Source organism: Arvicola amphibius, chromosome 12, assembly GCF_903992535.2.
Source record: "Arvicola amphibius chromosome 12, mArvAmp1.2, whole genome shotgun sequence".
Taxonomy (NCBI): Eukaryota; Metazoa; Chordata; class Mammalia; order Rodentia; family Cricetidae; genus Arvicola; species Arvicola amphibius.
In genome coordinates, this window is record NC_052058.2 from 30,783,605 (window position 1) to 30,802,869 (window position 19,265).

A 19,265-nucleotide genomic window follows, 5' to 3' on the forward strand; every position below is an offset into this window, starting at 1 on the left:
TGCAGAGCCCTTCCCACCCACCCACATGCCTTCCTGGACTCTTCCGCGGAGCTTAGACAGGGCAGAGGCTGCTGCTGCTTGAGGCCACACAGGAAGTTAGTATCAAACTGAGCTCAGATGAGAAACTGGGATCATAGTGTCTCCTGGTGACAGATCTGCTCTCAGATATGCTGTCACAGCCCAGGGACATAAAAGGGAAGTCCTGTGCCCCAATGGCAGAACCACCGTCCTATGCTTCTGTGTCCTGTTTGAATCCACCAACCCCCCATTCTCTTCCCCCAGTACAGTATTGTCTTGGGCAGCCCTTGAGGCATGGGATGTGAGGGTGAAGATAAGGGTGCCAAGTAGCTAGGAAGGGGGACGTTAACTCTGTACCCTCGTGTCCCTGGACAGATCTTCACCATCCACAGCAGGGTGAGCAAGGTCAAATAGCCACCTGTCTTATAGACAGATGTACCTGTAGAGCCCTATGGCTGCATTACCACGTCAGTGACTCAGAGCAACCTGCCCCAGTCTGAGACTAGGATCTCCTCTCATGGTCAACATGTTTCCTGTGTGGGTTCCTCCTAGGGCAGGGGATGGGGCCATTTCTCCATTTCTGGGGCATCCAGCAGAGGAGGACTCCAGAAGCCAGCAGGAAACAGCTCATCAGTCCCATGGCAAGTAGGCAGAGTGACTATTCTGTGGACATTTCTGTTCTTCTAATACAAGTCCAGTTGCTTGGCTCCACTGGGAGCAGAGACTTGGCTCCTGTTGCTCTCCCGCCTCCTTCAGGGCACAGTTGCGTGACTCTGAGGACCTTCCCAAGCTGGCTTGTATGGAGAGAGTGGCTGTAGTCTGCCCTAGCCCCTGTGCTCAGTGCCTCTGCAGAGGGTGGACCTCGACAGCCTGGCCCCCTGGCACTTGGACACAGGAGCTGAGGCAGGAGTAGGTCAGTGTCAAGGTGGGGAGAGGGCTTGCAGAGAAACACTGGATGTGGACACTGTTGAATGTCAGAGATGGCACTGCCCATCCTAGAGCACATCAATCATCAAAAAAGGTGCCAGGTGGAAAAAATTTAGGGTTTAGGTACATTTGTATGATTCTCCTAGAGTTTGGGAAAGACAAACCCACAAGGACCAGGTCATTCTTCATTTGCCAGGTGTCTCGGCACTGGGAAGCCTGCAGAGGAGGGCAGCGGGGGAAATCCTTCAAACAGTTTAGCCTGCTGCATGCTCTGACTACCAGCATGGTATCTACATTTGTGTGCGAGCTTGTTTAATTCTTGTCTCAGGAGGGAGGAGACTTGGTATGTGAGCGTCCAAAGATAAGTCTGATCTATTTGTCTTGGGGCTTCTCAGACCAGGCCAGTGAAAAAGAGGAATTCCTTTTTATTTTTTTTAAGATGAATAGACTCATATATATATATAATATATATATATAATATATATATGTGTGTGTGTGTGTATGTATATATATATTTACATAAAATGTTCACTGGTGTTTTGCCTGCATGTCTATGTGAGGGTGTCAAATCCCCTGGACTGGAGTTTCAAACAGTTGTGAGCTGCCATGTAGGTGCTGGGAATTAAACCTGAGTCCTCTGGAAGAGCAGCAGTGTTCTTAACCTCGGAGTCATCTCTAGCCCTGAATTCTTACTGCTTCCTATTTTACAATAATAATAATAAATAATAATAATAATAATATATTGTTATTTGGGATGCGCCCAGGCCTATGTATCCCTGGAGAGTTCCAGAGTGCTTGGCACAAGCGGGAGGCTCTCACGGGCCCCAGTCGCGGGACCAGGATCTTGTGCTTGGGAGATGGAGGAGGATGTGACCTGGCCCCGTCTAGAGGGATGGGAGGTTGCCTTTCTTCTCATGGCTACCTCATGGGAGAAGTATGGACACCGTGAGTGCTAGTCCCGGCTCCATGAGCAGATGACACAAGAGTGGCAGTTGTCCCCAAGTCACCTACACTGTTGTCTCTGTAAGCTGCCTACGTTTAGTCTCATTACCCTGTAGCTGTGCGTGTCATGAAATGTGTCGGTGGACTCTACAGTAGGTTTTGTATGGTTGACAGTGCCGTTGAGATCGGATTGCAGCTAGGGGCCTTGCAGTTGCCTGTGTCTCCGACGGAGTGCGTGATGACTGACCGTCCCCCGTACTCTCATATCCTGAGCTCTTTTTCTCTGTGACTCACTGCAACCCGTTAGTCATGGGTTAGCTGTGTCGTTCTTACTAAAGGCTATACCGAATGCCGGGACTGTGGAGGTGAGCCCCACTAATCCCATGTCTAGCCTGTAGACATGGTCCCATCTGCTTCCATTGAGCTTATCCTGACTACCCAGAGCAGGGTGGGTTGGTGACAGGCAAGTGGGGACACAGACGCGTGGTGGGTGGTCCTGTTGTAATTCATTCCTGGTGCAAAGAGAACAGGCTGCCGAGAACAGTCGGCCTGCACCAGGCCAGTGGTACGTGTTCCTGAGGTGCTCCCGGGTGCTGGGACTGGAGTGGACGTGTTGGTGGGAGATCTCCTGCCTCTGACTCAACAGAAGTGCCCTAGCTCATCTTGCTGCTGTGTCATGGTCCCCTGAGCATTTAAAGTGCATGACTGAGGTATTTATTGGAGTAATAACCCTTCCTAGGGTATGATGTGTGGAGAAGGAGTCTCTGTGGTCTTACAGGCCTCTTCCTGGCCATTTCCGAGTCCTTTCTCAGTGTCTAGGTCCTAGAAGCCACCCCTCCTATCCCTGCTGCCCCATGCACACGTACACAGCCCTCTTCTTCCCAGCTGCCTTCTAGCTATGGAGCTGCTTCGTTGCTCATCAGAGTGCCCTTGTTTCACCCCGCATTCTCTGGTGGTGTTGGATATTGGATAAGGCTTCTATTTGGATCTTACCTCTAGGTCTCTGACCACCTCCAGCCTGCCTTTCAGGCCCAGCACCTCCCTACATCTGGTCTTTTCCAGTTCTTAGATCTTATAGTCACTGAGCGTCCCAGGCCTGTGTTCATACCTCCCTGCTTGGCTGCCCAGGGACCTTTTTCCCTGTGACCATCCTGGATGCCTCTGGTTTCTTGCTCCATTTAAAGTTCAAGCCCAGCCCCAACCTAGTGAGGGGCACTCTCTTAGATGCTGGAACCCAGCCTCTGCTCCCTTCTATCCCAACAGGATCCCATCGTTGGCCCCTAAGGCCTGGTCTCTGAAGCTCCACCCCATACCAGGTGTCCAGGCAGTTCCCAAATTAGAGCCTTGCTGCTTCTGCCGCCACCCTGATCTCTGCTGGGAGGTGCAGATGCAGAAGCAAATAGGAGCCTGCCCCTGTCCTCCAGGAACTCAGTGGACCTCAGCGGTCTACACTTCAGCCTGCCTTGCCTCTAAACTGCTTCTGCTTTTCTTTGCCCCTAAAGGACATTATGGTGGTACCTGCTTGTGAGAATTGTTGGCAAGAAATATCTTGAAGGGGCAGATGTGGAGAACCATGGCTCTTCCATACTCTCTCAGACCTGCTTCCTAGAACCCATTTGGCAACCCCTATATTTTTTTTCTCATTTTTCTTTCAGTGTCCCTGCTAGTCAGCGGGCATGCCACCTTATTGTACTCCCCAGTATCGCTGGCATAGAGAAACATAAGCTCTGTCCTCAGAGACACTGGGGAAGCAAAAATGCCTTTCTTCTAGGGCCATAGGTGTCTGTGTCAGCTGAAGAGGAGCAGCTGCACCTGAGTAAAAAACTGCCCGTCACTTCCTGTCTCACAGCAGGACACCGGCTGTCCTCCTCTCTACCCTTTGGCAGCTCAGGGCCTCATGCAGAGCCGTTGTTGATGTGCGCAGCTGGCTTCATCATCTGCCCTGAGGCCTCTGTCTACCCACACACGTCTCTCGTGAGTGTCTGGAGCTCATACCCACCCAGGACATTGCGTCTGCACTCTGCCCTGGGATCAGACATAGACAGGCATGCCAAGACTCCAGAGCCTTCCTTGCTGTCACTCTGTCAACTGTGGGGGCTGATGCTAATCATCGTGTGGTGAGTAACCGGTCAGCAGCCAAGCGCCTGCAGTCTTCCTGTACTTCAGAGTGTTGACTCAGGCCATCCTCACAGCTGCCTGTGACCTTGTCCAGGTGTCACACAGTGGTGGTCTCGTTCCTCCGTGTGTGTCTCCCACTGTTTACATGGTGAGCGTTAAGTTGTTGGGGCTGCTTTTCCAGAGTTGACATGCATTATGGAATCTTTGGTCCTCCGTCCCCGTCCCCATCACCACCGCCTTTCTGGCTTCTACTTGCACTCTGCCGAGGACCTGGTATATCAGAGCTGCTGTGTGGAGTCCATCTTAGAGACTGGAAATTAGCTCTAACCTGAGGGCTCATATGCAGCCCACACGGTAACTTGTGGCTGGAAAACAACAGGACACACAACTCCAGGGCCGGTATTCTCAGCTCCTGCTCCCGCTGGTGCCCACTGGGACTGCAGGAGCACTTTTGGAAGGGACCTCCTAACGGAACCACCATCAGAGAAACACCGTGTTGCAAGGGAGGACAAATAGTATTTTCTAGGCGGAAAGCCAAAAGACCTGAACGTAATTGTGTCTTGGAAACTAAAATATAGAGAGGGAGACCTGGAACCTGTTGGGCAAAATAGGCTCCAGAATGAGGAAATGAGAGACCATCTTCCATTTCCAAGGCTTGTCTCCTGCCTTCACTGAGCAGGGTGCTCCCTAGTAACACTCACAAAGCTACACAGACCCCCTCTACCTACAGCTACTGTTTTTAAACACTTTATCCATGCCACTGTCACTGAAACATGATCCTGAAGAGCAGGTCTTAGTGTTAGACACGTTGACAGTAAAAGAGAGCAAGTGATTGTTTAGCTCAGGGTCACATAGGTGTCAGGTGGAACAGTTCTGGTCCCAGATTGTTTAAGCCCCTGGCCTTGAATCCTAGCAGGACGGCTGATCCCTAAGGCCAGGGCAGGTGTGCATAGAGGTGCTGTCTAGCTTGCTGACTTATACAGACTACCTTACCTAGTGCAGGAAGCTCCATACTCAGTAGGTGTTTGGCAGCCATTTGTCAAATTAATTTGAGTGAGTGATCAGATGCTTTGGGACCTTAAGGTGACAATGGACTGGAATGGAGCCTGTCAATAAAATACTAGTTAGTATTTGTTGGGAACCTGCATAGTGGTGGCCTGCATCTCTAATTCCAGCACTTGGGAAGCAGAGGCAGACAGACAGAACTTGAATTCAAGGCCAGCCTGGTCTACATAGTGAGTACTGGGTCTGCCAGAGCTACATGGTGACACCTTATCTCCAAAGGTCCCATGGATTAAAAATTTTTATTATTTATTTGTGTGTGGGGGGGGGTTGGACAGGCTTTCTTGCCTCTGGTTGCTGAGGTGCACACATGGGGAGGTCAGAAAACAATATGCAGGAGCTCTCTTTCCAACATGTGGGTCTCAGGGATGGAACTCGAGTCATTGGCCCTTGAGCCATCTCCCCAGGGCTTTTTTGATCATCTTAGATATATTGGATTATGTGTGTTTGGATACTATGTTAAGAAGTTTGGAAATGGTTTGAAATCTGGATTGAGTCCAAAGCAGCCCCCACTGCTCCATGGGGAGGTCAGCTGGAAGGACACCTGGTGTCGTGTTCTGATGATCTAGTGAGGGACTTGGCTGACTCCTAGGCTACCCCACCTCAGTGCCTGGTTGTTGTGCAAGGCGTGAGCCAGGTGGACATCAAAGAAGGACCTGTAGGGACTGTTGCAGCTTGTTTCTACCGTCAGAAAGGCCAGACCCTGCCGTGGGTCCATCTGAGCAGAGGAAGCAGTGGGTGCCACTGTACCATGTCTCTGAGTGCCAGGTCTTAGGTCATAGGGCCTCTGTGGACCCTACTCCTAGTCAGAGTCGACCTCTGCTTCCCTCTGCTCCTCTGGTTCCCAGTTTCTGCTGAGCTGAAGCTCTCTCCACGTGGCTAGCCCAAACTGAAGGAGCTCAAGAAGGCTGCAGAGGATGTTCAAACAACTTTCCACATTTTTTCTGCAGCCCCCCCAAACACTCAACTCTCTGGGAGGGCTGGCCTTGGATCTAAGTGACAGCTGCAGTCAGTGGACCAACGGCTGCCGTGAGACCAAGCAAGTTGTCCTTGTAAAAGGGTGAGGAGGGATTTTGTTTCCTTGCTGATGTTTGCGGATTAGAAGAGACTTCCTACCCTGGGAGTGGCACTCACCACAGAGAAGGGGTATACAGTTATGCCCTAACTATCTCTGCTGCCCATCCTAAGACCGTATACTTTACCAGCTAGTACACTTAGGAAGCAGGTTAGCCTTCCCAGAGTGTGCTTTAGCCCTCAGTCCCATGGCTCTTTTTTGCCTGGCCTGTCTCTAAATGGACCCATATTCACTTCTTTGTCTGCAAATTTCCATTTGTGTGTGTGGTCTCCAAATAGCTTCCAATGACTCTGTACCCTCATAAACATCTCCGTTGCTCCTGCGCACGGCAAGGGAACTGCTTCAACATTCTGTTCTCACCAGGCTCTCAAGCCCGGGGGTAGGGTGAGAGTGGCATCCTCTTTCCCTCTTGGACACATGGTTGTGGCCTTCAGGCTTGTTCTTGTAACAATGTGGCTAGCACACGTCCCACCTGCTGCCGTCAGTTCCCAGGGCCAGTACTAACCTCATTATCTTTCCAGAACCTTCCTACTTGGGACAGCGGGCAGGTAGACAAGGCTGCCCTTACCTGTCAGGAAGCCTTTAGTAACCCAAGGAAAGACCGCTGAATTCCACAGTGGCCTGGCTAATGCCAGATGACAGGGCTTGGATCGTGAATCAGGTTGTAGGCAGCACCATCTCTATCCATCCCTTTGTGCTAGCCGCAGGGCCTTTCTAGAGCTGCAGCCCTTTCTGGCCTCGTGCTTTGAATGCAAATGAGCTTCCAGATGCCTGTGTACCCTGTGCAAGAAGCAGAACCAAGGCCTGGAGAAGAATGGAGCTGTCTGAAAACACACTTGTGTCTGACCTAGCCTTTCTGCAATGGCAGCTTTCCCTCTAGCCGTGACAGGGAGGGCACCACAGAGCAGGGTACATCAGCGTGTCTACTGCCTCTAGGGGAGAAACCCTCCTCGGTCGGGCACTTTTATGGAGAACAAGCTGAACAAGGACCTGGCAGCTTCAGTGAGACCGGTTGGAGCTGTGGGCTAAGGAGGACCTGGACAGGGCCCGACAGTGAGAGATATAGGCCCTTCTGGTCGTTATGTATTTGGGCATAGTCCTCCAGTGCTGGCAGTGAACAACTTCGGGTTCCTTATTAAAATGGGAGGGTCCAGGAGAAGAAGTCCAGCTGGGGTTTGGCCTGCAGAAAGGCATTCTGCCTTCTATAGGGTTCCTGCCAGAGCAGGGATACATCGATCTTGCCACTCTCTGGTGATTGCTCTGAATGACTTTGCATGCCTGAGCTGCAGAACTAGAATCAATACCTCCCCACCCCTTCTTATCACCAAGCATTCTGAAGCTTGGGGGAGTTGGGTGAGATCCTTAGGGTCATGCAGAGAGGTGGTGGGTGATAAACCCTGCCTTACCGTGTTCCCTCCCTAAACTTAGCTGTATCCTGGAAGGACCTAAGGAAACTTAGTCCCCAGTGGGTCCATTGGGAACATGAGAGGAAACCTCTTTCCTCCAGCGTTGGTTCAGCCTAGTAGCAGAGACTCTTGCATGTGCTGTCTGGACCATCTCAAGCACGCACACGTACACACAAACACTGCTACCCTCTGCTAGGGAAACCTTTCATCCTTCTAAGCATTTGAGGTCAACAGAGAAAGTGTGTGAGTGCATGCGTGCGTGCGTGCGTGCGTGTGTACGTGTGTGTGACAGGCTGATGCAGACAATAGGAACGTTCTGGCTGGGGGTTTCAGAGAGCCCAGTGAATGCTCCTGTGCCCTCATCTCCAAAAACCCTAAATTGTGTCTGCGCCATATGGTTTTTAACGTGTCTATGGTGAGAAACCAGGTAGCATTAAATATTGAGAAGTCACACCCTCATTCAAGGCGGTTGTTGGCCTCTTTCCCTAGACTCACCTTTAGTTCCGTCTCTACCCTCTTCTTTGTTATCTGGACTCTTTGTTGGTGCCTCTTAACCTGGAGGCCATCCCAACTGGCCCCTTTAGTAGACACTTGTCACAGATGCTTTTGCTCTTTCTTAGAGAACCTTAGCCCATTTCATGGTTTAAAACACTGAGGCTATCTCCCAGGAACAAAGCCAGCATCATAAACCCCTGTCTGGGAAGGGTGCTGTGGGACTCGGGTGTGCCCGCTGACCGTCTGTCCGTCTTTGCAGCTCTGCTGTCCTCCTGGTGTGAAGAACTTGGCCGTCTGCTGTTGCTCCGACATCAGAAGAGCCGCCAGAACGACCCCCCTGGGAAACTCCCCATGCAGCCCCCCCTCAACTCCATGAGCTCCATGAAACCCACTCTGTCGCACAGGTAAGCATGCAGGTGCCTTCAGGAGTGGGGCCTCTAAGAGGCAATTTGGCCTTTAAATCCGCCTAAATGATGTGGCTTCTTCCTCATCAGACAGGGAGGGCTGGTTTTTTTTTCCCCCACAGGCCACTTTGTCCTTGAGATCCCTGGCTTCTAGCAAAACATTAGGAATCATGAGCTCAGAACCATCCCTCTATCCAGAGCAAGTACATGGGCACTCTTGGAAACCAAGGGCAAGTAGGGTCTCGGGGTGCCCCAGGCCTAGTGGTCACACCCCAATGTGGGGCAGAATCAGGCCACGCCCACCATGCCAGAGCAGGTAAAACTGGGCTGGGGCTGCCAGGACCCTGGATCCTAGGCAGGAACAGGCTTGCTAGGGGCTGCCAAACACCTAGGAACTGGCCAGGCTGCCCTGCGCCAACCTTGGAAAAGCACGCGGCGAGACTGGCAATTCCCTGTTAATTATCTCGCAGGCGCCTCGCTGAGCTGATGCTCTGAGTATTCTGTGGGCTGACCCTGCAACAACAGGGCCCGTCATGCTGTCTGCATCCCCCTTTGTGGGTCCTTGCTAATGACGGGGGCCTCTGCAATCAGCTCAGCTCTCATTATCCTGCCTGACTGAGAGACTCACAGCGCAGAACATGCTGTAGTCTGCCTGCACCTCACGGGCCAGGCACTGCCAGCACTCAGGGTCGGCCTTGTCTTCTAAATCGAATTAACTGTCAGGACCAGAGAGGACCTGCTCATCAAAGCCAGTGGCCTGCCTGGCCGGGAAGGCCCAGCTGTGTTTACCTGCCATCTCAGAGCACAGCAAGCCCCTCTCATCCAGGACACTGCCTCACCAGACCCTGGGCCCAGGCTCTGACAGCACAGCCTCTTCCTCCTGTACCAGTGTTTCCTTAGGGATTCATCCTTGGTCTGGGTAGCTGTGTGCAGTAGTGGTGGTGGGGGGAGGGGTCTTATAAGGTGTTTGGCATCAATCATGGGCCCTGTCCACCTTGCTTTTCTGTCCCCAAGCATTGCAGCAGTAAGAAGGCCCAGCACATTTGGAGAGTGGGGATGTCACCTTAGTTGAGAACTGTTGCCCTCGAGAGGCAAACTGCTCCCTTCTGCCTTCCACTCCTTATCCCTGGTCAAGCTGTCAGTGAGCCGGACTTTGGCAATTGATCTGATATTTTAGCTTGACCATTTCACTTGGCATCTCACAGTCTCCCTCTGGTGGCTCAGGCTGATCTCTAACTCCTCATCCTCCTGATTCAGCCTTCTAGTGCTAGGATTACAGAGGTAGGGGTGTGTGTGTGTGTGTGTGTGTGTGTGTGTGTGTGTGTGTGTGTGTGATACTCAGTTGTGTCTTGCTAATTCTGGCCTCTCCCTCAATTCTTCAGAGCTTTCTTCACTCCCCTCACCCCATTCACATGCCTCTCCCAACCCCCCTAAGCTGTTTCACTGGAGGTGATAGTGATGGGCCAAAGTACTGGGGCTTCCCGCTAGAATCCTGTCTCGAGCCTGCTTTGCCGTGGCTATTCTAGCTCTGGCGTGTGACAGGTTTTCGCCACTGCCAATCCTTTGCTAGGTCTTCCTCAAGTTTAGTTCATATGGATTATTTGTCATTAAACAAAGGCGAGGAGTCTCTTTTGTCAGAAGCTGAATCTACCAACAGAGGAGGGAGGTTCGTGGGGCAAAATTAGGAGCTGGTAGATAAAGGAGGGCAGAAAGGGAAGCCTGGGTCCCAGGAGGGGCAGGCAGGGCTGACTGTTGGAGGCTGCATGAAGGTAAGTTATCATGACCACAGAAGATCCAGGCTGAGGAAAGGGCACCTGCATTCTGTGACCCCCAACTGTCTATACCTAAAAGTACTGTGTATGAAAAGCCGCTGGCCAGCACCCCGAGACCTGCTAACTCTGCTAGTATGACAGGTTCAGGACCTTAAAGGCCCTTGTGGGATAACAGACAATAACCAGAGACCACAGAATACGTGTTTCCTAGGTCTTTAAGCTTGGCTTAGGTAGCACGTATTCTGTGGCCTCTGGAGGCCTTTCGGAGACAGGCTGGAGAGCTGGAGACTTGCTGGGTATTGATTGGAGTACTGATCTGTTGGACTGAATGAAGCTTCCCCTTGGGAGCATAGCAAGGTTGCAGAACTTAGAAGGCAGCTAAAACCTGGCTGAGAGTAGGAAAATGAGTTGCCCAAGAGCACACAGCTGTTAGAGGTGAACGGGGCACAGAATAGCATGTTCAGGGGTAGTGAGGGAGTAGTTGTTTGCTGGGTTCGAGGGTTCTGGAACAGTCTATGCCCTGCTCTGATCCATGGCTTACCCTAGGTAATTATTACCATTGTGCTCCCGCATTATGGTGGGGCAGCTGTTGAAGAGTGGTCAGTCCCTGACCCTTCTCCAAGCCCACAGCTGTGGTGAGGATACTCAGCAACCAGGAGCTGCCAGGTCTTCCCGTGTACCTTTATGCATGCTCCTGTGGGACAAATCTCTCATATCCAAGGGAACTGTGGAGGGCCCCAGCACCTGTTAAACTTCTGGTGTAAATTCCTGAACATGGAAGCTTAGTGGAAGAGAGAGCCTTTGCAATTGAGACACCGACTCTGGCATCTTCAAAGGGTAGAAAACAGTATGTTCACTAGGAAGTCTGGGGTGTGGTACCCAGAGGATCCAGGGGTTCAGAGACTCTAGGTCCTTAACTAAAAGGCTCTAAAAACAAGCAGAAGGGAGGAACCAGGGACCTGGAAACCCTACCTGAACCCAGAGGTCTGGAGGGCCCCTGAGGACCAAAGTATTTCTGTGACTGAAGTCACTATCATATCCACTGCAAACCATGAAGATGAGGTGGCCCCACAGTGTAAGGCTTTCCTCTTGGGCTGTGCTGTGCCTCCAACCAAAGCTCTTGATCTCTCTGAGCCCCTGAAGTCCCAAAGGGACATGGTACTGCCATGCAAGCGATACAGGGAGGAACCAGGCTACTCCCAAGGCACTCCGTGAGAGTAACTGTGACCTTCTGAAGAATGTGAACTAACTATAGCTTGTAAAAGCCCTCAGATCCTGTTTTAGCTTTGCCATTGGTCATATCAAGGTCATCTTGCATTTAGCAAAGAGACACGGAGCACATTACGTGCCTTCCCCATCCTCATAACTTCAAGATGGAAGCTGAAAGGCACCCGGAGGATCTAGCCATTGTTGGGGCAGAAGGACACCTTTGGCAATCCCTGAGGTTATCTTGACTTTATCCCAACAACTTCTGCTTCCTCATCTAGGTTTTTAATGAGTGGTTTAAAAAGCCGTTTGTGAAAAAAAAAAAAAAAAAGCCGTTTGTGATTAGCACATTGTCTGTATGCAAATGGGTGTTGCAAAGCTAATTAAGAGTCTAATAAATCTTGTTTATCTATTAATTTGATTACAATCAAAGCTTCTGGAGCCTCTGAGATCAAGGGTAATCTTGCTCCTCCTCCAGGGGCAGGGATTTGCTGCATACAAGAGAGTCCCTGGTTGCTGGGTAGGGCCATGGCCTGGAGCCAGACTGCTGTCTTGTAGCTGTGAGTTTAACCAGTTCTCAGCCTCTCTGACCCTCAGTTTCCTCAGCTATATGAAGAATCACAGGACCAAGTCTGGTATATGGGGATCCCCAGGAACTTGTGTGTCCCCCAAACCTTAGTCCAATATTCTCTTGACAGGCCCTTTATTGCCAGCTAATGAGTGAAAATAGCCCTTTTAGAGCAGAGGGAGTGGATCGGTGGTAGAGTGTTTGTTTTGCATACCCAGGGCCTTGGGTTCAATTGCCAGCCCTACAGAAAGTAAACCTAAAGGTACTAGCACATACACCAGTAATCCCAGCACAGGAGAAGAGCCTGGTGTGGGAGGGACACAAATCCAAGGCCAGCCTGGGCTACATAGTTAGACCCTGTCTCAAAACAAAAAGAAAAAAAGTTAGTTAATTCTTATATGTAGTTCCTTTGTCTGCTTGTATCAGCCTGTGTTGGTAGTAGGCTCTTCTTGCCATTGAGAAAACCCAGTGGACAAAGGCTCCTGCCCTCAAGCTTGACAGTTAGAATTTGCTCTCCTGGAACCGACATGGTGGAAAGAGAGAACCAGCTCTGCAAGTTATCCTCTCACCTCTACATGTATGTACATACATGTATGTATGTATTTTTTTTTTTGAGATAGGGTCTCACTGTGTATCCCTGGCTGTCCTACCTAGAACTTACTATGTAAACCAGACTGGCCTTGAACTTACAGAAATCTACTTGCCTCTGCCTCCTGAGTGCTGGGATTAAAGCTATGCACCACTACACCCAGCTAATTGTTTTTTAATTATTTAAGAAAAACCCAAAGAAGAAAGCTGAGTATCCACAGTGGTCACTAACAGCCCTGTTCACTGAGATTCCATTGTGGCTCCCTGCTGGGCAATGCTTACGCCCTGTCTCTCACAATGAGCAGAGGGGGGGGGGGGGGTGGAGTCTAAGAACTGTAATGATGGAGAGGCTTGTAATGGTCTCCCCAAATTAAAAAGACTGGAGCATTAACTCCCTAACTGGCAATACAGCCTTGCACAGAGCTGGTACCAGGACAGCCAGATCAGGGAAATTAATTAAGACAATACCCTAATAGTCACTTTCTCCCAAAGCGGCTGCCACAGTTCAGGAAAGAAAGAATGCAGCTTGCTTTACCTGTGGCTTGCCTGAATATCTGTGTGACTTGCACAAGGAGATCCAGGTGCCCTCATCCAGGCCCAGCTCATTTTCTCCTACCTTACAAGCTTCCACCAATGCCTGCCGAGCTGGTACACAGACACATAAACCATCTGTTGGGACTTGATGTGAAGGGCTCTATGCAAGAAGCAGGGAGGGGGGCATAAAGGAAAATGCTGTTGGTTTAATGACAGAAAGTCATGAAAGGCAGCGTGCAGACTAGCTTTGAGGTATGGGTAGGAGTTCACTAGCTAGAAAAGAAAGGGAAAAGAAGAACAAGAAATCTGCACAAACTTTTACTTGACAGACAGGAATGCCCACTCCTAACTTCAGAATATCAAGTAAATGTAAGTACCTACCCTGTAGCCAGGCGGGAGGACTAGAGACAACAGACAGTTGGATAGGGTCTGTTGCCTGACACTAGGAGCTTACGGGTAAGGAAGAGGAGACTGACTCTTGTTAAGATCAAGATCACAGAAATTGCCCAGGGCTGTTGGCAGTGGCTTTGCAAACAGTTTGGGAGTTTGTTCCCAGGCATCCCCTGGGCTGTGACCTCTTCCCATTCCCTTTGCCTTTGATGCACACAAGCATCCTGGCATCCTGGGTGTGTGTGGACCTCACCCCAGGGCCCCCAGGAAGTCAAAGCCCAAGGCAGGAAGTCTCTCACATCTCCAGTGCCACAGGGGTGAGCAGAGCTCAAGCCAGTTAGACCAGGACTTCCTGGGAGGCTGCAGGGAACCTGGAACTGATCAAAGCGGGAGCCGGGTTGGCAGAGCCGTCTGGCCTGAGATGCAAAATGCAGCACCTAAAGCAGGAGGCCACTTGGCAGGCGCACCAGATGCCCTTCTACAGCCCAGCCCCTCTCGAGAGGGACAAGATTTCCAAGCAGGTTTGCAACGGCGGGAGTAGGTCTGGGGCAGTTTGGTGACATGATTGAACTCCCATAGAGGGGCAGATTCACCTGAAAGGGTTATCAGGTCCTTGGGGGTTCTGACTACCCCCTTAGGACAGTTGTGTGGGCCAGGGGAGGAGCTTCTTACAGGTCACCCCAAACTGCCAGGGTACCCATCTGGACTCTCCAACTACTAGATATTAATAAACAGTGCTTGATCAGGGAAGAGGCCTTGAGACACCCTTCCCAGAGCCCCCACCCCCAGGCCTTTTTGTAACTTAGTCTCCTCTTATCCCAGCTAGCCCCTCTTCCCTGCTAGCACAAGAGCTTGGGTTGTCCTTGATCTTGGACACAAAGAAAGGGAGAAGTGAGAGTCCAGACAGGTGACACATTATAGGCTTAATGCTGTGGGTGCCTGTGGAGCTGAGAGCCTTTGGAAGGCGATGAGTCACACAGAGTGCTGGTGGATGGCATTTCTGTGGTGAGGTCCAAGGCCACCCTCCTCTGTGCCTGTCGCTTGCTTCTCCAGTGTGCATTCAGCAACCCATAGGCCCTGTGCATGCTAAGTTTATGGCCACCTTTGCTCTGGTACAGTTAACCTGCTCGCCAGGCAGTGGAGTGCCCACTACAGGAATGTTGGCTAGCTTTGTATTTGCTGGTTGTGGGTAGGATGGAACAGGAAGAAGCTGATTTCTGCCCAGCCATGGTGCTGGGAGTAGTAGGTACCTTAGATGCAGTACCAGGTGGTGAGAGACAGGGCCCCTCTAAACCTGTCTAGCTGCTGTGTTAGAACCTGAATCCAGCTCTGGCCTGGAAGATGGTGGGGAGCTTATGAAGCAGTTCTGAGGGACGGGGTGTGGTGGGGGAAAGACAGACTTTTGCTTTATTTAGTCACTGGAGAACTTGTGTCTGTCCCACACACCCCAAATGGGGGTCTAGAAGGACAGTGGGTGGCCAGGAGGTCTCGTCTTTCTTTTGTGGAAAACATGGCCTGCGGGATCTCCCAGCCAGGCCCCCCTTTGCCAGCTTGTGACTTGCCCTTCCCTGGAAGAGCAGCGATGCCCATTCTGGCTGACCTAGGCTCACTCTCGTGGGCTACACTTAGTCCCCAGCCAGCCCCCTCGCTCCTGGGGCCCTGTTCCGTCTAGTCAGCCATGCCCTGTTTCTCCTGGTTCTAGCCCTGCTCTTTGCCCTTGAAACAAGGGGACACAGAATAATGAGCCTGCGTCACTTTAAGGACACTTCTTTATCCTCTTGGAGTGTGTCCTGCTCTGCCCCCAAGGTCTGTGCTCACCCTTGATGTACTTGACTGAGCCCTCTTGGTACTGATTCTCAGGCTACAGTGGCTGGTGCATTGTAGAGAACAGTATTCATCCTCATTGTAGGCTACTGTGTTTTCTGTTCTTTCCTTGGGTTTAGGATTTGGTGGGTTTTTTTTTTTTTTTGTTTGTTTGGTTGGTTGGTTTTAGCTTGTTTTGTTTTGTTTTGTTTTTTTAGACAGGCTCTCATACAGCCCAGGACAGACTCAAACTTTTCCACATAGCCAAGGATGGCCTTGAACTTCTGATTCTCCTGACTCCCACTCTTGAGATCATAGGCTTACTATCAGTGTTTCTCTCCAGGCTGTGCAGTGCTGAAGATCAAAGCCGGTCAATCACTTCTCCCATCCTGAGCTCCCACCCCAGTTCTTCACTGTGGTCTGCTTCCCTAATCCCGACTGGGTGTCAGGACGCACTCGCATGAGGGCATGCTCTGGGTCTCACGAATCAGAGTGCAGGAACCTGCCTCAAGGGAGCCCTGTGGGCTGAGCTAGTGAGGGGCATGTCCATGACTGCTTTTCAGGTCAGACAGCAGGGTCCAGAACAGTTTGAGGGGGGATTACTTCTAGCCACCTTGAAGGGTGAGGGGAGGCCACAAAACTCAGCCACTGTGGCCTAGAAAATAAGATTTTGTTCAGTCCTGCTTCCCCCGTGTTCAGGACTAGTTCAAGCCTGGCCCCTGTCCAGCTTGTTTGGCCATTGTGCCTTTAATCCACTCGTCCTACAAGGACTGCTGGATTCGGTTTTACTCTGGATTCTGGAGTAGAGGCTGAGACGTTAATGATCAAACGAGGACTACCAGAGTGGTGAGGTTGCTGAAAAAATACGGAAAAGACAGCGTGGGCTGCTTCTTATGAGACATGAGATGGGTGACTTTGCAGAGAAACAGGAAGGACGTGAGCAACAGACCAGTAGGGGCAGATCCGGGAGGAGGGTGTCACAGATGAGGGTGTTTCCGCTGCTCTAGGATACAGGTATGACGGCTTATGGCTCTCACTAAGGAAGGGCAGTTGAACTGCACTGAACTGGCTGATCTTAATGCTGGAACTCACTTCGAGTCCCTCTCGCTCCTCCCACATCACCTTGGCTGGCTGGAAGGCCTCACCGAATGCTCACTGTAAACCTGAGACTGGATTGGAGGAAGTGGATTCCTAGCTGCTGATTGTTGGAGGAAGCCGCTTGTTGGTTCCCGGCTGCTCAGACCCAAAATAATCATACAGAAATTATATTATTTAAATCACTGCTTGGTCCATTAGCTCTAGCTTCTTATTGGCTAACTCTTACATACTAATTTAACCCATCTCCATTAATCTGTAAATTGCCACGTGGCTTGGCTTACCCGGTAAAGTTCCGACGTCTGTCTCCGGCAGGGGTACATGGCTTCTCCCTGACGATGCCTTCTTTCTCCCAGCATTCACTTTAGTTTTCCCCGCCTAGTTCTTTCTGCCCTGCTCTGCCATAGGCTCAAAGCAGTCCAGTGATACTCCCAGCATACAGAGGGAAATTAGTTGATGTGTAATGGGCTCCTTAGAAGGAGCGCCCTGTGTAGGTGGCCGGTACAGCACTGGGTGGGGAGGTGAGTGCAAGCTTGGGGGTGAGCTGGTGGGATAGATCATTCTGGAGTTGCATTTGGACTTTGCCCATTTCAACACTGAAGTTGATGGTGCTGACTTGTAGGCAAGGGAAGGTCTTAGCCAGTCAGGGATGGGCACAAGTCTGGGGGTTAGGGGTATGGGGTAGGTTCACCCAGGCAGGCTTTGCCTACTTGGTCCTGGGCCCAGAGGAAGGGTGACAGGGTTCCAAAGACCAGGTCAGTAGGACTGAGCAGCTAGTTTGTCACGAGGTGCTGAGAACAAGGAGAAGAGCAAGATTCATCTGTGGCCTCTGTAAAGTGGGCCCAGGCTGTCCCTGGAAGAGGCAGTGCCTACGTCCTGACTGCTTCCGGAGGGTCATGGGTAATAAACATGCTTGAAGAAAGAGCTTAGAGTGAGCTTTAGGTCGCTCTGGTTTCTTTCACTGCGTAGCTGCTGGACTGTGGGCCCCGTTTTAAAGCAGTCACCACAGGTATGGCCCCTGCAGTGATGGGGAAGGATCACTGCTACCTGGCCTGTCTCCCATGGAGGGGGCATCTTTCCGCATCAAGTGTTGTCATAATCTGAGGTCCCAGGGCTCACTGGGGCAAGGGTGAGCTGGGATGGTGAGGTGAAGACACTGTCCACTGTCATCTGAGCCCGCCCCAGCCCTAAAGACCTCTTCTCTACTCTCTGCAGTGATGGGTCATTTCCTTATGACTCGTCCCTGGCAACAGAACACAATCAGCCTCCCGGCTCCTGTCCGTGGTCACCACGGGTGTGGGGAGTGACCAACACATCCCAGAGTCAGGTAAGAACCTGCCCCGCCTCCCTGCCATGGCTCCCTAGTCACAAATGTCCCTTATCTCCTTCCCCACTAGCAGGGAGGTTCTCCAGGGCCACCGTGCCATGGCAGCCCTCCTCACAGTCTGAAGCCAGTTTTAGGACATACCCAGGCTGCAGGAACCGTTATCACTTCTGGAAGGGTACACATTGGCTCAGGAGGGCCACAAATGGGTGTCTAAGGACCATCCCCATTTCAAGGCCCTTCTGGGAGAAAGGAGTTCTCTTCTGAGGCCATGTTTACTCTAGAAGTATAAACAACTCCCCTGTGTGTCACTGACTTCTAAGCTGGGAACCCTTGACCCTGCAAGGTCTGGATTAGGTTTTTACCAAAGATGTTACCTTTCAGTGAAGTGTGCCTGGGCCTTACAAAACCCCAGTTGCCTTCCTAATCAAGCCTACTTTCATTCTTGTTTCTTCCTCTTTTCTCTCTCCTCCTTACCTCTGTCCTAACAGAGGGTCTCCTACTGCTGGACTTGGGCTGGGCCATCCTAGAGGGAGCTATCATTCTTCCCTGCGCATCCACAGACCCTATAGGCACCCAGGCCCTGTGGGCAGAGCTAGTGTGTGCCAAGTGCCTCACACCCCTCTCTGGAGCATGGGGACCACTTGAGCTGACTTTGTGAGCCTGGGCTGTCCCTTTGCCTCACTCCATCCTGGCTGAAGTTCTCAGCTCTCTCCTTTGGATCCATTTTGATTATGGGGACTATTCAAGATATCCCATGGTTCTCTCTGTTGTGCCTGCCCTGTGATGGTTTGCTCTTTTTCCTTCCTCTCCTCATCTCTTTGTCTACACTACCTCAGGTACTGACCTCGGTGATAGCCACTCTCTCTGTTTGCAGGTCCTCGGGAACCCTATGGCCAATGCCAACAACCCCATGAATCCAGGTGGCAACCCCATGGCATCAGGCATGAGCACCAGCAACCCTGGCCTCAACTCCCCACAATTTGCAGGGCAGCAGCAACAGTTCTCCACCAAAGCTGGCCCTGCACAACCCTATATCCAACCCAACATGTACGGCCGACCCGGCTACCCCGGCAGCGGGGGCTTCGGAGCCAGGTGAGTGACCGATCTGGGTGGTGTCCTTCTGCAGTGGTATGTTAGCCCTTCCTTCCTGCCTACATCCAGAAGGACTCTGGCTTGAATTCCAGCTCCACGTTGCCTGGTCCAGGATATGAAGACAGTGTTGCCATCTGTTTTATCGGGCTGGCATCAGCCCAGCAGGGGTAGAAAGACTACATTCTCACTTCTTTGAAAGTCAGTAAGGTGAATTGGCAGACCTGAAGAACGGTGACAGTGGGCTTCACTTGTTCCAAGTTCCTTACGTCTTACTGACCTGTAGAGGAAAGACGAAATAGAGACTAGAGCCCCCAACTTCAGCCTGCACCAAGGAAGGGACAGAAGCAGACAAGCCACCTTGACCTCAGTCCACCTAGCTGTAAGGATAAAGTTACTGGGTTTCTGGCCTTGAAGTCCAAAACAGGAGTCTTACACTCCTGAAC

At 51.3% G+C, this 19,265-nt stretch overlaps 1 protein-coding gene across 1 annotated transcript in view; it reads left to right on the forward strand.

The window, feature by feature from the left end:
- The first annotated feature begins 5,420 nt into the window (after window positions 1-5,420).
- Zmiz1 (zinc finger MIZ-type containing 1) overlaps window positions 5,421-19,265 on the forward strand; it is a 35,028-nt gene continuing 21,183 nt past the window's right edge. The window contains 4 exon segments of the mRNA XM_042054010.1: window positions 5,421-5,594; window positions 8,179-8,447; window positions 17,619-17,730; window positions 18,605-18,822. Coding sequence (XP_041909944.1) covers window positions 5,421-5,594; window positions 8,179-8,447; window positions 17,619-17,730; window positions 18,605-18,822 — 773 coding nt within the window.